This window comes from Drosophila navojoa, chromosome 2, assembly GCF_054131105.1.
Source record: "Drosophila navojoa isolate 15081-1374.11 chromosome 2, UAZ_NAV_1.0, whole genome shotgun sequence".
Lineage (NCBI taxonomy): Eukaryota > Metazoa > Arthropoda > Insecta > Diptera > Drosophilidae > Drosophila > Drosophila navojoa.
Window position 1 is genome coordinate 10,970,646 of NC_142890.1, and position 16,424 is coordinate 10,987,069.

Consider the following 16,424-nt stretch of genomic DNA (forward strand, 5'->3'; position numbering starts at 1 on the left):
TCGCCAAGTGTACATACTGTACATATTCATGGTACCCACACAACTGAAGCAACAAAACAAACAACCACCAGGGCAGAGCCAGAGTGCGCCCCTAAGTTTGGATTAGAACGTAATGCTCAGTTCCCGGACAACTTTCAGCGATGCGAGAACGCGACGCGAAAACTCAAATTCAAATCGGCTGCAATATAACAGATATTTAAAGCAGATTCCAGCAATATATGTGAAATTAATAAAATAGTTCAAAATATGTTAAGCGTTTAAAAGTGCCTTTAAAAATATATACATATATATAGAATATATATATTAATAGATAAACAAAAAGTGAAATGAAATCAAAACTTACGCGTACTGCGTCAATTTTATTGTTTTTGTCCGTTGTACACGAGTGCAGGGGGCGCGGGGGTGTGGCAGCCGCTGGACAGTCGCTGATACAATTGAGTCACGGTAAGTTGAGCAACAAGCCAGGTGAAATTATACGCATTGTTCCCAGATGCCCGAGAGTGATTTACGGGTGTAAATATTTTTATTTATATATATAGTTTATTTTTTGGGGGGGCTGGTGGGGGGTATTTGGTCACGGCTCGAGTTGACCCTTCAACTGTGGCATCACTGGTAATTTGACCTTTGACTTCATGCGTCAGTGCCCGGAAAAATTTGCCCAGCCGAAATCTGGTAAATTTTGACGAAATGTAGGACAATCAATATAATTCATGAGTAATTGCATAAAACACAAAGCCAACAATTGCTGCCAAATCCCAAACAGTTGCACACACAGACATAAAAAACAAGAGCCAACGAAAATAATGGAACAGGTGCACAAATATGCGTAAGAGTTAATTGCGCCGCCAACACGCACACAAATTGGTCAACGGTGCCACAAATATTTTTGGTGGCCTGCCACCGAGCCGAGTGCTAATCGATAAATTTATTACCGTTGTCTAACTGGGCATTGTTGTGGTTAGTGCTCAGTCATCATCATTGAGGCCAGGCCATCATAATTAAGTCTGAACTACTTTAAACATACCCTCGAGGGGGGGAGGGGTGAAGAAGTAGTGCCTAGGAGCAGTGCACTTAGCATAATTTTTCGGCAGCTGTTGCTGCTGCATTCCCCGACAATTGATCAAACAAACTTGCCAATGCGCTATTAAAATAAGATACATAAACATAATGGCAGCCAGTGAATCCGCCATCAACGAGCCCCGTTGCAAGTGGCGCACGTTGGGTAGGTAACCGAATTTCATGATTTGTCGATAAATTGAACGACAAACTTGAGCTCATTGTGAGTGCTGAGCAAATGCCCAGATACTCTAATACTTTCTTGAAGAAACTGTATTATATTCTGGTACTCGTATAATTCTTAAATTTTATAAACTGACTTCAATTGAATCGAATCTTAATCGATCGTATGTTAATCATATCACTTTATATGCCTTATTAATCCTATGCATATTATTCTTTCTATCTATTAAATAAATCAATATGTCAGCAGTCAATTGAATGGAGTAATTGGCTTACTCATGTTAGACCTAGATCACCCCTCAATTATGTGACAAATTATGAATTTATATCCCTTTAATTTATAAGTAAATGTAGATGAGACAGGTTAAATGAATATAGGCTTTCATTTATAGTAAAAATTATGCAGACGAAACAAATTTCCCGATGAATTAGATATAATATATATCTCTGATACACTATACATCCATTCATGGCATAAGTTCCCTTGTCTGCGACTACAACAAATAGTTTGCCAAGTTTTTTGCACCCCAGCTAATTGCTATAGTAACTAAGAGTTCAAGAAACTGTTTAATAACAACTTCAAGAAGTGAAATAAAAGTGGGAAATGGGAAATGGGAAAAGGACAGAACACAATTTAAAAGTTGGCGCAGCGATTCAATTAATTGGACACGCTGCTTTCAGACAATGATCCAGATGATAACTATTCGGAAATTAAGGATGAGGTGCACTTGGAGGATTTCTTCTGGACTGGCTCGGGCGACGGCCCGCCCGACTACCTGAAGAAGGTGCACACGGGCATTAGCAAGGGCAAGGATGTGATAGTCAAGACGGAGACTGTGGTGGCCACCGTCTACGTGGATGGCAACAATGTAAGTCGTCGGCTCATAAGTCAAGCTGCAGCTGGGGTAACTCAATTTCTTTGGCAGGAAATCGAGATACCCATTTGCCTGGACTGCAAGCCGGACGATGGTGGCGGCAATTGGGATTTGGGAGCACCGGGCGTGCCGCCATTCAACTACTCCTCCACGGATCGCCGTTACTGGCTGCTGACTGTGATGTCTGGCTTCCACACGGCCAAGGATAATCCTATGCTCGAGGAGAGGCTAGCGCGCTTATATCGCTTGGCTTTCACCAGGTGAGTCAGCCACTGGTTGCAGCTAGCGCTGGCCTAACTTTCGATTGAGTCCACACAGACAGCAAACACGCCACCTGGGCATAAATGGAGCGCAGCAAATTGCGGGCGTTGCCATAGATGCGACACGTGAGCGTCGCCAGCCGGGGCGGGACATGGGCACCACCACCAATACCATCACCAGCACCACCAATTGGCCGGGCGATGATGTGGAAATACTCGATATGGAGGTGGATTCGGCTCATCAAATCAAGACCATGTGGGCGGCAGGTGAGGAGCCTGAGTGGGCAGTCGCCGACTCCTCAGAGTCGGGCGAGCCACTTAGCAGCTCCACAATGCCCACGACAGCAACCGAGTCCATTGACTATAGCGCATATGTGACGCTTATCCCCTGGGAGCTCATACAGCAGAATGGAAAGTCGGAGAAGTTGCAGGAAATGCGCGAGGCGTTGTTGAGTCAACAACAGGAGCAACCGCCACCGCAACCGCAACCTATTTACAGCCAGGAGCGAGTGCGGGTCGTCATACACAACATCACGCAAATCAGTGAGGCGGAGTTGCAAAAGTGGAACAGCTCGGCTAACGATGTCGCTGACTCTGATGCGTATGTTAACCTCAAACTGTAGGACTCGCATATATTGACTCAACTAGCTATACTTGATTATGCTCATATCGCACCCTTAATGCTTGCAGCAATGAACGACCCGTTGCCAATCAAACGGAGCTCATCTATACGGTCCTAGTGAACGGGCGTCCCGTTCTGGCCACAACGGCGGCCAAGGACATGGAGCTGGTTAGTGAGGCCGAGGCGGCTAAGACCCTGGGCAAGGCCGTCTACATGAAGTCTGAACGTAAGCATGTGAATGAGAATAAAATGCCCTTGTATCCCCTGTAAACCCCTTTCCGTTCGCAGCTTACATCAGAGAACCCACGGCCACAGCCTTGGCACCTGTGCCGCGCAGCGGTCAGGCGGGCTTCTTCAACTCGGTGAAAAACAACGTGGCTCTGGTGGTCATCAGCTCGCTGGCCATTCTGCTGCTCATGCTGCTGCTGGTGGCCATACTGCTGCTGGGACGCACGCGCGCTCGTCAGCGGGAGCTAAGTGCGGTCAACAGGTGGTTGCAGAACCTCAAATCACATAGAGATCCAAGTCTAATCTGTTTCCTCTACTCGCAGAACAACTTCGCGCAACGAGCTCTTGTCGGAGGGTCAGTCCATGCGGCCCAGCTCGCGTGGCACATTGCTGGACAGCGCTGCCGGTGGGTCAGCTGCCAATGCTGAGCAGAGCACCGTGCGCTCTCGGGATGTGGGCGTGCAGAACTTTTCGTATGAGCGGGAGCCACGCATCAGTTTCCCAGCACCTCCAGCCGAAACTCACACGCGAGCCCGCCACGATTCCATCTCATCCACGGACAACACATCGGACTCCTCGGTCTATTGCCCCATCAATCCGCCCAGTGCTGATGTGCAGCGCATATTGGATGACAAGGCGGCGCGACTGTTTGACGGCCACAAGCGCCGACGGCATCAGTACGATCGAGCGGAGGACGGCCTGGAAGATACTATATACGCCTCGGTAGTGTCGGAGAAGAAGAGCGAGAAGTCGCGGCACAAGTCGAAGCGCCGCTACCTCAACGAGAATCGCGTCGGCTCACTGGAAACCAGCCCAGTGCAGGGCTCCCTGGCTCAAAGTAACTCCTCAACCGAGGAGGGTAACTCTCCGGCCGCAATGCGTCGCAACTACGAGAACTTCCAGCGCAACGAGGCCTACAATCCACACAACAACTACCATCGCAACAAGCTGCTGCAGCAGCAGCAAACGATATTCTCGGATAAGGAGTTGCCGGAGGAGGGCGCCGTGGGCTCCCCGCAGGCCATCAACAGGGAGATGATACGTTCGCGCGGCGCACAGCCCTCGGAGAAGTCGTCGGACACGGCCAGTGTGGGTTCCTTTCTGTCCATGGCCTCGGTGCGCGCCTTTCCAAAGAGCACGCTGCCCGAGCCACTGAATCGCGTCTTGGATCCAGTTTTCGTTACCTACTATGACAATGTGAACGCAGTGGCACCTCAAGCCACAGCGCCGCAAAACTCCAACAGATCCCTCAAATCGCACAAATCCCTAGGGAGCAGGGATAGCACCATCGCGACCATTGCCAGTTTTCCCAGTCCGAAGGCGCCGCCTCCGGTGCGGAATGTGCGTTCCGCTTCGCACAGCGACAATCCTGATCCGGGCTTTGTGGGCCCCGTCGTCTGGGAGCGGCACAAGAAGCGCCTCAACAGCGCTGACAACCAGGGTGAGGCGGGTGGACACCATGATCATGCTCATAATGATGATGATGATGATAATGATGTGCAAATTGGGGCACAGACACGTTACTAACGGGCAACTGTAGTCCTAGTTGTTGTTGATATTGCCTGCACACAACTGTAATTAGTTAACCCAGTTTAGAGACCATTAAACCAAATAACCCACTTGCAATCCAACCGAATCCCCACTGAACTCAACTGAAATCAACTGAACTTCCTCCACACATCTTCCGCAGAGGCCCGGAGCTATGCTGACTTTAGCCCCAGTCCCATGCACGATGCATCCGCCATACGCAACCACTACGAGGGCCTGCTCGAGGGAGCCATGCAGATGTACGCCAGCCAGGATGATCTGCCCATGCCGTTGCCCTCGCGCGATTTCACGAACAAGCGACGCACCACAAAGCGCGAGCATCGCGGCTCCTCTGCCGGCTTACCCAGGTACGTGACAGTGCCCTCGATCAGGCAACTGTTTACCCACTGCTCCCCTCACTTGCAGCTTTCCCCCGAAGGCCTACAGCACTGCCGAGCGGCCAGCCACCGCACAGCCGGAGAAGACGCCAAAGTCAGCGCAGTCCACGCAGCCGCCGTCGCCCACTTACAGCGCTTGGGGCAGCAGTCTCAACGGCTCCCACTCGCCGCTGGTGCGTCCCCTAAGCGCTGGTCCCTTCCAGCGGCCGGATACCATTTTAGAGATTTCGCGCGGTGCGCTCGTCAGCGCCAGCTCCACGGCAAATACGCCCGGACGTAAGGCGAGTGCACAGTCGGCCTCGGCTGCGCCGCTTATCGAGGCCATTCAGAGCGAACTGCGCAAGTTCAAGCAGCAAAAGGATTGATGGAAATGAGAAACTTGACAAATTCGATTAGTTGGAGCTATCCTTATAGATACGACCAGATTTTTTATTGAATAATACAACACGCTGATATACATACTCTTTTTTTCAATTTCATGATAATAAAATTTCCACTAAAACTGAAGTTTTCATTGGGTAAATTGGGGTATGCTATAATAAATGAATATTGATAAGACATAAAATAAATCTCCCTTCCTGAAAGTAAATACTCATATATTTCATACTGCTTCTCAGATATTTATTTATTTTATATTAATTTCGATCTTTAGACACATACATATACTATTTACATACGTGAATGCATTTCGGAATCTTGTAAATAAAATTGAAATTAATTTTACCGAATTTGCATGCCCTCACCAGCCCGTTGTTAGTTCGTGTTATGTTTACTCGTTTGTTATATACCCATTAGAATATGCCGTTGTTTTGTCGATCTCATTGGAGCTTTAATTATAAGCTAATTAATTGCGTAAATTATAAATTGTTGGCAAATTAGTGTGTTCAAGTGAGAATTGTTGTTTCCTTCGGAGGCGTTTAGCTTTCGTGTCGTTTAGTACATTTCCTTTTGGCCCTTGCCGGCGGCGGGGTAGTCCTTTTCATTGATGCTACGCTTGCCCAGGCGTGGTCCGAACCACAAGCCAGACGAGGCGCTGGGTCCAGTGCGCTTGTCCAGCGCCTGCTGCAAGGCCAGCAAGTGGGCCCACTTTCTCAGCTCGGATTCGCTACGTCCCATGCGAGGAAAGGCCACCAAACCGGGTCGCTTTTGGTAATCTGAGGATTTTCGTTGGTTTAGAGTTGCTATTCAAAATGGAAATTAGTAATACGCACCTTCGAAATCTTCGGCGGAGGCATCGCCCATGCCGTAGATGTTCTCATAGGCAGCCGCATCGCTGGCATCGTGCAAGCTGTTCACCAGGCTCGGATCGCTGCGTCCCACACGCGGGAAGGCATAGAGACCCATGTTGGCACCTCGCCGGATCTTATCGTGCTCCACTTCTGGGGAAAATCGAATAACGGAAATATTTTTGTATTGTTAACATCATGAAAAACTGTGTAGATACATATTTTCTTCTATGTGAGGTTTCACTTACTATCGTATTTCTGTCCAAACGATATATCTTAAAGTATTTGAAACAAAATAAATATTGTAAATTTAAATTTAATTTATAAGTGAAATTTGTAAAATAAAATCGTTACGTCTGCTGCTCAGCTTTGGCGTTAATAGAAACAAATTGAAATGGCCTGAAGGATTGTCCGCGTTGTCCTTACACTTCTGCGCGGAGATTTATTGCGCGCGGATTTGCGCTTGCAGCCAAGTGGGGATAAGCCATATTAATGGGTCCCTCATTGACGCTGAGACACTTTTATATGCCAGCCCTTGACCCACCTGCAGCTGTGAATTTAGTCAGCAAAACGAGCAATAGAATTGTGTAGGCAATATTAACTAGTCCCAGAAACGACTTCATTGCTCAGTAGATGAAAAGGCTCCTCTATAGATATATATACTTGTGTCCTTGTCAGATGTTTACTTCTTGATGGGCGCTGACACAATGTTTGATGCTGGACGGAACTCGACTCCTTTTATATGCCAGGGAGCAGACCAATGGCAAAGCAGAGCAGCAATCTGAGAAGGCAACCCGTGGTGGCGCAGCTATTGCCTTTGCTGCTATGTATATAGGTGTGTGTGTGTGTGTGTATGTTTTGGTGTATCTCTGTGTAAGTCTAGCATCCAACCACCTGTGGGCAATGAAATGTTGCCAAAGCTAACTACTTGATGCCAATGACTAAAACAAATGGCTGGAAAGGATTTGCGAAGATTTACAAGTAAATAAAAGTAGTGAAGCATGAAATGTCTTTAATGAGTTATTTTGCTGTACAACAATGCACTTAAATGTTCCAAATCTGTTTAAAATATTTTCAGTATAAGACTTTCATTCTTGCAAAATATGCGAATATTATTTGTTTGAGAAATTTCTTAGGTTCGATGCCTGGCTTCACTGCATAAGTTGCGTAAACCAAGAAAAATATTACTTAAATACATTTTCATATATGATGTACGCCATTTACTCGGCGTTTACCGACTGCAGAATACTCACACGCGTTTGAGACGGAGATAGTTCCAAAAGATATCATTTTATTCGAGAGGTAGGTCAGCAGTAGTTTACACATCAAATCATACGTTCCTAACTATGAGAGTATAGACGAACTCGTTTCCACTTGCCACCCCTTCAACTTGAGTATTCATTTCTCATTTTTCATTCGTCTCATGGGTATAAAAAACCGATTTAAAATTTTAAGTTTAATTTATAGTTTCGTTTATTTGTTTACACACATTTTGAGTACTTAGTATCAGCTAGAAATACCAACTAGAGTTTTATTGAAACACGCTGATGTGGCTTCTCTTACAACCAGCCGGAGATCATGCGGCCTGTGACGGTGGACTTGCCGCGCTCACCGCCGGCTGCGGCACTGCTTTGACCCACTTTGATCGCCGGCTTGAGTGGCGCCGTGGCAGGTTTCTTATCGTCTGGCTTCTTGTCGTCTGGCTTTTTGTCATCTGGCTTGGCATCGCCTGGCTTAGCCCCAGCTGCTGCAGGGGGCTTCGTCTCGCCCGGCTTGCCACTGGCATCCTTTTCCTTCTTGTCATCGGCTTTCTGGGTCTGTCCGTCTTTCTTGTCCTCCGGCTTAGCGGCCGGCGTTGCTCCACCACTGGACTCATTTGCTGCCTTCGTGCCGCTGGGTGTGGCAGTCGTCGCTGTGGATTTCTTATCGGTGTCCGGCTTGGCATCTGCGGGCGCTGATGGCGCTGCGCTCTTGGCAGCTGCCCCAGCTGCGGCTGGTGGCTTGGCCGCCTCGCTTTTGGCTGCCTCCTCTTTCTTGGCCGCTGCTTCCGGCTTAGCGGCTTCACTTGGCTTGGGGGCTGCAGGCTTAGCATCAGCCGGCTTAGCTGGCGGCGCCGGTGCATTGGGCTTGGCTGCATCGCTGCTGGACTTTGACTGTTCATTGGGCTTGGCTGCTGTTGGCGGCTTGGTGGCTGGCTGCGCGGGCTTTCCAGCAGCGGCTGGCGCTTGGGGCTTCGCATCGGGCTTACTATCGCCAGGCTTCTTGTCGTTCGTGGGTTTCTTGTCCTTGTCATCTTTCTTGTCCCCTGCAGTGGCTTTCTCGTCCACGTTCTTGACGGAGGCACGCAGAGCAGCAGCTGCCATCATGGATGAACCTCCGGCAGGCGCCTTTTTGGACTGAAAAGTTATGAATAAAGCAATTGGACCAATGAGACAAGACAGTTATAATTACGCCAGCGACGTCTGGTTTCTTCTCAGCATCAGTATCCTCTGCCTCGCCCACGGACACCTCGTCGGCTGCCATCTTCTTGCGCATGAACTTCACATAAGCCACCCGTGTGGCGCGTGTCACCTCGCCCAGGTTGGGATTGAATTCTATGTGAGAGCAGAGCTATTAGTGAGGGTAAAGCAAAGTGGGAGCTGCACGCACCTATCAACCGGGTCTGGTCCATCTGCAGTCCCTCGTTCGCTTGCTCAATGATCTTGCGCCGCAAGCTGCGCTGGCTATGGCGCTGCATCGAGGAGCGTTTCGATCCAATGGGATCAGCGGTAAACGTGTTCTTCCTGGCAATGGCATTCCAGTCCTTGTCACTGGAATTCAAATGAAGCTATAGACCTTACTTTATAGACAAGGCAATCTATATACCCCTTTTGCGTCTTCTTTCTGCCTATGACCTTGGCCAGAGAGGCGAAAATGTCACGTCCGTTCTCACTATCGTCCATTTCTTGTTTCAGATTCTCTACAAAGCCAATCTGGAAGTCCTTCATAATGCGACGCTCCATTACCTTGCCCTTGGTGCTACGAGCAGCTGCGTAAATGGAGAGGTTGTTTAGTGGATGTCGTGGCAGTAAGTTGAGGCGAGAGTTGGGCATTACCTTGCGTCTTTTTCTCAATGTCTGGCACATCCCATTTGTTATTGGTGAAAATCTCCAGCAGCTCGAAGCGCAGCGAGCTAATGTCCTGGCGCACCTCAATGATATCATCCTCGGTAATGCCGTAATCGTCCCTACGCCTCTGCTCGGCTGTCACATGACGACGCACCAGCAGCTTCATCACTTTGTCATGCAGTGTCTGTGCCTTCTCCATCGACTTGCGCTACGAGAAGGGATGGAAATGAGGGGGGAGTTACTTAAGTGCCAGCTAAGCGTATTTACATTGACGCAAGGCACGCCACGGGAGCTTTATTAAAACTGATTTGCCAAAGGATTTGTCTTGATTGTCAAGTTTCTGGGTTAGGGTTCGGCTTGGCACTTGGGTGGTTTCACCTACCATGAAGCTCTTGGTGCGGGAGGGTCGCTTGCGTCCGAGTGTCTTGCGCAACATTTTCATGTTGGGGCACAAGTTGAAGGGCGGAGGTATGGTGCCGCCGTCCTCAAAGTAGCTCATCCACAGCTGCGACCGAGCAAACTTCCACTCCGTATCAGCACGCTCCGAAATGATTTGATACGAGTTCGACATCATGGCAATAAGCATGTTGAGCAGCACAATAATGTTGATAACCGAATAGGAGCCGAACATCAGCAGCGCCCAGAAGCGCGTGAAGCTCTTAATGCCAGCCAAATCGAACGAGACGAGATCTACGAGGCCAAACGATGCCCAGAACAACGATTGCGAGGTCTCGAACAGACTGCAAGGAATCTAGCTCAGAGCCTGAATGGTAGACCTCTCATATGGATAGACTCACTTGGAAAAGCGCCGCCAGATGGTGCAGGCCTTCTCCTGGTCATCGAAGTCAGCAACGTCGGGATGCAGGTGATAGCACTTGTTCTTCTCCAGCTCCGCATAGTACCAGAGCAGCTGGTTGAGACCGCAGCCGAAGGCAAACAGCACCAAGGTGTAGATGAAGAAGAATTTGATAATATCGATAATCATGCGGCCAAGCGACACCTGCAGCGGCCCCAAGTGCGGATTTATCGAGAAGATGTGCACCAGCTTCAAATAGGAGAAGACCATGCCCGCAGCAAAGGCGCCCTCTGAGAGCAACATGGGATCGAAGGGATGCCAATGCTCGCGAGGAAAGTACGGATCGATGCCACGAAACCACAAATCACGCTGAAAGCAATTCGCAATGACGACGATTGATCAACCATGCTTGATAGAATCCAGCTTACGTGCACTATCACCCAGGCGGTGGCTCTACAAAGTATCCAAGTGACATAAAACATGTTCGATATGTAGTCCACAATGTTCCACAGATCCATGATGTACTCGAACAGGCCATCGGAATACAGGCTCTTGAGCTCCTCGAATATCAGCGCCGCAATGTACATGATAATAGCCAGCTCTATGGGTCCCGGCAGCGAGCCTCGCTCGTGTTTCCGCCAATCCTCCAACATGGTCAACATCCAGGGAAATGCCAACAGCTCAAAAGTAATTTGTACCACACGCAACGAAGCTGCGCCCAAAAGCACTAAATGCCCAAAAAATATAAATAATTGAAAGAAGATTACATAACTAACAGTATTCAGCACTCACTTAGGAAGAACATGTAGGAGCAGGAGTGCGTGATGAACTTGACGAAGGGCTTGCGCATGAATTTGGCACCTTCGGAGTCTGGTGCCAGGATGTACTTCAAGCTGTAGATGGGGAAGCTGCAGCCCAGCTTGATGACGTCAATGAGCTGCTGGGATGCTTGTTTGCGTCGAAAGCCAGGCAGACCCTCATACCAAATGGCGGCGAGCAATTGCTGAACGTTCGGATGTGCCACAAACTGGAATGGGATCAGCAATTGGAATACGTTGCATAAGTTAGATGAGCTGCATCTCTGACCGTCTTCTGTTTGTAGCGTATGGCCAGCTTCAGGCGATCCAGTGTCTGGCGTTGGCCGGGAAACCAGATCTCGTGAGATGGCTCGTGATTGAAGTTCAGCATCACCTCCAGCTCCGTGGAGGTGCGCGCGTGATCCAAGAGCGCCGTTACAAAGTCTTGCACCGCTTGACGCATTTCCTGATCAAAATTCAACAACAAAATGTTATTATTAAGAAGAATCCGCTTTTCAGCTTTCAGTTACCGTATATTCCGCACGGAACTCCGACTCCATGGCCTGCAAGCGCTTCAATTCCCATGACAACTGAAAGGCGGTGAGCACAGGATCACGTGAGCTGAGCGCTATCAGCGAGCTGGCCGAGAGTGCCCGATAGGCGTTGATGCGCGACTGCGAGTGACGCAGCGAGTCCGTGGTCTGCGAGGTCACACACTCATCGCAACCGCACCTGCAAAGGCAACGACACCAATACCAATATGAGCTCCTCCTGCTGGAGTGGATGATGGAGTGCGCACTCACTTGACATCGTGCGGCATGGGCAGCGTTGCTCCTCGATCCAGCAGGATCTTGAGTATCTCGTAATTGTTGCGATGTGCAGCCAGAATCAGCGGCGTTATGTCCGTGGTGAAAGTGGACTTCGAGCGATCCACCGACTCCCAGCTCTGGTCCGAGGGAGAGTTAGTCAAGGGCTATTAGAGAAAAGTCACACAACTCACATAGGGCTGGCCCTCCTTGTGGTGGCTCTCCTCCCACTGCAGCAGCTCCTCGACCGCCTCCACATACTCCTCGGATATGGCGTGCAGCAGGGCATCGCCCACCTGAATGTCGTTCTCCAGCAGCAGGACCATCAGATCGAAATTCTCATTCTCAATGGCCGATATCAGAGCGGAGCGATTCATGGGATCCGTACAGTTGATGTTGAACTTGTCGGACGGAGTCTCCGCGTAATCCTCTAGGATTCTAGTAAAACGCGCAGCATTAGATTAACCTGCCAGACTTTGTTTCCTATGTAAATACTAACTTTTTGACACCTGGCAAATCACCGCGCTCGCAGGCCAGAATGAAGTTCTTCTCCACATCGCTGAGTATGTACTCCTCGGCCATCATCAGATCGTAATCCAGGCGGGAGCCAGCCGCCTTTTCAGCGTCCGTTTCCATAATGACGCTGCCTCTCAATTAACACAATATCAACTGGAACAAAAACGGCTCGGCCAGCACTTTACATCTTCAGTTGACACGACACGGCACCAAATGTCCTGGGCAATTGACTGTTTAATCCTTTGGCACAATTGCTGATGTGGTCTGCCGTTGTGCTGCCCGATGTGCTGTCTTCAATTAGCCGTGTTCAACTGCCCGCAATTGGCCAGCACGACGTGGTATATGTCGCTAATTACATTAGCGCTTGCTCAAAACTCGGTCAATGCGTATGCGAAACAAGTCAATGGGCGACGCCAGGGCCCCATGCTAATCGCCAATTGACTTCAGAGCTCTCTGATTGCTGCTACATTCTGCATTTCATTCTGCACAACGGGCTAAAGAGCGACGCACGTGAGAAATGCAAGGAAACAAGTGCAGAATGCGAGACAAATTATGTTCGATTTTCGATTTCAGAAGCCCCACAAACTAGTCGCACTCGTTTACTAAAATGTGATATGCCCAGGCATTGGTATAAGCAATCTAGGAATCGATGATAAGCCCAAATGAATTCAGGTTTGCCCGAGCTCTACTATTTAGCTAAGATTTATTGCTTCCTCTCTTAATGGGCTAATCAAGTTATTTTGAAAACAAAACATAAAACGATAAACAGGCTTAATAATAAGTATTAAGCTTTCGTTTACCGTGTATTCTATACAAGTTTTTTATGTGTTGCTTAACAAATGTTTTTAATTATCAATCAATAGAGATTTTAGAGCTTAAGCTCTCTATGAAGAATTTAATATACCTCACATTTCTATAATAAACAAAAAGTGCTGTTATAAGTGGCCTTAAAAGGCTAAGCTGGCATTTACTATCTATCTATCTATTGTCTATAGATATTCGAACAGCTCAAATGTAGCTTTGGACAGTTATTAGTAGCTTTGCTATAATAGTTATATGGAGAGTCATATGCTTATTTGGCTTTTGCAACTTTCTTGTATAACAGTGAGCTTTAGCCAGAGCTTTTATTACAACGCACTGCACACGACTCTAAAGCTTCACAGAGAGTCAGAGCTTTAAAGAGAGTCAGCAAAGAGAGAGAGAGAGAGAGAGTGGAGAGAGAGAGAGCTGTATCAAACTGAATCTTCAATTGAAGGCAGCAACAAGTCGCATTAATGAAGAGAACATTTTCAAGACAAAATATATATGAGTAAATCATATAAAATAGTTGTATAGTTTGATGAAAAACTTTCACATTGGTGGATGTGCATTGAGATGCTCATTAACAAGAGCAACAACTGTCGTTTATTGGTTGCAAGTGGCACTACTTGACTGAATTCCGTGTAGCACGTTGCATGTTGCACGTTGCAAGTTGCAGGTTGCCTACCTTTGTGCGTTCGCTGTGCGTGTTTCTATGTCAATGCACTTAGAAATTAATGCGCTGCCAGAGCAAATGCGAGTGCGAGTGCGAGTGGGAGAGCTCACTTTTGACATGAAAGCACAGGTTGGCACAGTGGGAGGCAGAAGCCAAAATGGCGTCGAACGTGTTCAAGTTGTGAGTGGAGTGCAGTGGCTGATGATGGGCGTGCAGGATGCAGGATGCAGAGTGCAATGCACTGCACTGCGCTGACATTTCTCTGTGTGCGCGAAATGGAATTTTGAGATTAAACTTGCGAATGCGAGTGAGTGGGCTGTGCCTGGGTGGGGGAATTAATTAAAACTGAAAGAACTATATTGAAATTGGAAATAATTGAGCCGGATTGCAGGTGCAAACTGATTACAAAATTGAAATTAATATAAATGACATTTATTTTTAATTAAATATACCTCATTAATAGTGGGAGATTCATTTGGAATTCATATGAGCTAGTTCCCATTGCTGCGATGCCTTGAAAATCCTTTGTGCGCTTGAATCGCACACGAGTACTCCTCACTTGTATCCAGTTGCCCCGCCTCCCTCCCCCCTTTAGGTGGCCATTTGCATGTGCGGTGCGCATAGAGCGTGGCAAAAGCCGTTTCACTTAATGAAACATTGGCCTCCACGAGCACCTCGCCCCCAGCCACCGCTTTCGTTTCGCTCGGCACTTGTAAACGAGCGAAATGTATCTCTCGGCCCTTGAGAGGCAGGAGGACATATTGCTGCTTGTTAGCACAAGTTCCACTTTCACTGACAACAACAACAACAACAGCAACAACTGTAGAAGCGGCAACTGCAACAACATTTACTATACGGCAACAGCTTTGGGGACGGCTTCAAGTTGCATTTTTTTGTTACACAATTACATGATTTATTTTTGTAAACGAAACAAGTAGATGCTTGAGAGGATGCAGGTAAATATGTGAAGTAAATAAAAATAAAACAAATACGTACCCCCATGAACCTGTTCAATTTAGCAGAAAAACGCAGCAAGGGAGAACTTAAATGGAAGCAAAGTCTAGGAAATTTATTTAGCTGAAGCTGCTCTGGATATGGAAGGGACAATATTGCGTATGACATATATGAGAGCCCTTGGAAATGGATTTAGAAATAACTATTGCAATCCAAGTTTACTTACATTCAGCACCTGCGATTACCGTTCTCTCACATTCCACTCAGGTGCACTAAATACCTGGAATAGTCGGCAAGCGGCAACATCAAAGTGCAAAGCGTAAACTAATCCAAGACAACACCCACGCTCGCACCTGCCACCACAAGTGGCACAGGTTGCATGTGATAGTCTTGAAGTAGGCGCGTTACAGGAAGCAACGGGCCAAAGAGAACAAACGATGGCATTAACGCCATGCGAAGTATGTGGGGAACTAGTCTATCCGCTCGTCGGGCTGTCTGAAAATCGATACGGCTTCAAAGATGCACGCCTCAAATTGAAATGTCCGTTAATCACGAATTTATTGCGGCATTTCAGCATTCACATGAAGCGCCTTCACATAGACAGTCGCATCTCAACTTGACCCAAACGTGGAAATGAGGGAAAAGTAAGCAAGGAAAAGTTGCGCCCATGCACCACCACCCACCCACAGGCAGCGCTCGTAGCAGGAGCCATGCGAAGCGAATTCACCACCAACTGTCGCCGGCTCTGGCTATATTAAAGCCGATGCCTGACTGTGGCTGGCGCTCAGTGCACAAGTCGGTGGCAAGGCGAACGGACCGGACCAACACAGCCGCAAGGATAACGCGCACTGCCGGAAAATAATAACGGAAAAACAAAAATTATATATTTTTCTAGCTTTTTTTTTTGTTGTTGAAGAGAAAGCAACAATTACTTTGTATGTACATACATATAGAGTGTATTATATGTAGGGGAGCATCGCGCTATAAAGTACAAAAAGCAAAGCAGCAACGGTTCAAAGCCTCTTGTTTGTATCCTCAACGCGGGGTAAGTGAAAGTGCCTCTGGCCGAGTGCAGCTCATGGGAATGTGAGAAATTATTCCTGAAATATGTTTTGTTTTTGTTATTATTTTTAGAGCCAGCTGGCTGAGTTCATTGGACTTTGCTTTATAAGGAAAAAAATATAGAGTTTCTTTGAAATATTTTAGAGTTAATTAAATTGTAGTTTAAATAATATTTTATGTGATTCCAAAAAAAGTGTTAGATAAGGATGGAGTTAAACTATTTCTTGAGCTCATAATTATAGCGTAAATTTACCACTTATGGAATTCATATGAAATATCACGTATACGCCACGTAAAGCGCAATTTCATCTACGTCCCACACAGCGAATCGGCTTTATACGATCCATTATTTATGGCACGCTTCCCCATAATTGCCAAAAGTTTCATTTCAAGCTCTATTCAAAATTTGCAAATTTTTGCGTTTGCGTAGGTTTCCCTAACACAGTATAAATTGCGAATTTGCCCATTTATTAAACTGAATTCCTCTCGTGGCACTCACACCCTTTATCATTTATCAAATATCTGACCGCATATTGC

General features: G+C 47.4%; 4 protein-coding genes across 6 annotated transcripts in view; 2 read left to right on the plus strand and 2 right to left on the minus strand.

The window, feature by feature from the left end:
• Positions 1-42: 42 nt before the first annotated feature.
• On the plus strand, positions 43-5,613 carry LOC108660386 (uncharacterized). 2 transcript variants are annotated; one of them, XM_089265627.1, is made up of 9 exons: positions 43-444; positions 1,921-2,108; positions 2,166-2,374; positions 2,433-2,975; positions 3,065-3,222; positions 3,285-3,486; positions 3,548-4,665; positions 4,915-5,119; positions 5,178-5,613. In XM_089265627.1, exons 1-9 carry the CDS (start codon positions 327-329, stop codon positions 5,512-5,514), a joined length of 3,078 nt encoding a protein of 1,025 aa, XP_089121753.1. In that variant the 5' UTR covers positions 43-326; the 3' UTR covers positions 5,515-5,613. The 2 variants fall into 2 exon arrangements, with proteins under 2 accessions (XP_089121753.1, XP_017969256.1); XM_018113767.3 differs by having other exon boundaries at positions 44-444; positions 2,433-2,993.
• A 340-nt stretch (positions 5,614-5,953) lies between these two features.
• Capa (cardio acceleratory peptide capability) lies at positions 5,954-7,102 on the minus strand. Of its 2 annotated transcripts, XM_018100526.3 has the most exons (4): positions 6,920-7,102; positions 6,624-6,650; positions 6,361-6,528; positions 5,954-6,303 (listed from the first exon to the last, which is right to left on the minus strand). In XM_018100526.3, exons 1-4 carry the CDS (start codon positions 6,996-6,998, stop codon positions 6,083-6,085), a joined length of 495 nt encoding a protein of 164 aa, XP_017956015.1. In that variant the 5' UTR covers positions 6,999-7,102; the 3' UTR covers positions 5,954-6,082. The 2 variants fall into 2 exon arrangements, with proteins under 2 accessions (XP_017956015.1, XP_017956025.1); XM_018100536.3 differs by lacking the exon at positions 6,624-6,650.
• A 721-nt stretch (positions 7,103-7,823) lies between these two features.
• trp (transient receptor potential) lies at positions 7,824-12,725 on the minus strand. The gene is made up of 14 exons (XM_089259963.1): positions 12,381-12,725; positions 12,076-12,319; positions 11,879-12,021; positions 11,606-11,807; positions 11,365-11,541; positions 11,071-11,305; positions 10,707-11,005; positions 10,280-10,647; positions 9,865-10,222; positions 9,471-9,690; positions 9,241-9,403; positions 9,025-9,185; positions 8,827-8,969; positions 7,824-8,771 (listed from the first exon to the last, which is right to left on the minus strand). Exons 1-14 carry the CDS (start codon positions 12,515-12,517, stop codon positions 7,935-7,937), a joined length of 3,687 nt encoding a protein of 1,228 aa, XP_089116089.1. The 5' UTR covers positions 12,518-12,725; the 3' UTR covers positions 7,824-7,934.
• A 2,669-nt stretch (positions 12,726-15,394) lies between these two features.
• Positions 15,395-16,424, plus strand: part of LOC108659724 (uncharacterized) — a 175,826-nt gene continuing 174,796 nt past the window's right edge. The window contains exon 1 of the mRNA XM_018112777.3: positions 15,395-15,874. The gene's annotated coding sequence lies outside the window, so the exon portion shown is untranslated. The remainder of the gene's footprint in view (positions 15,875-16,424) is intronic.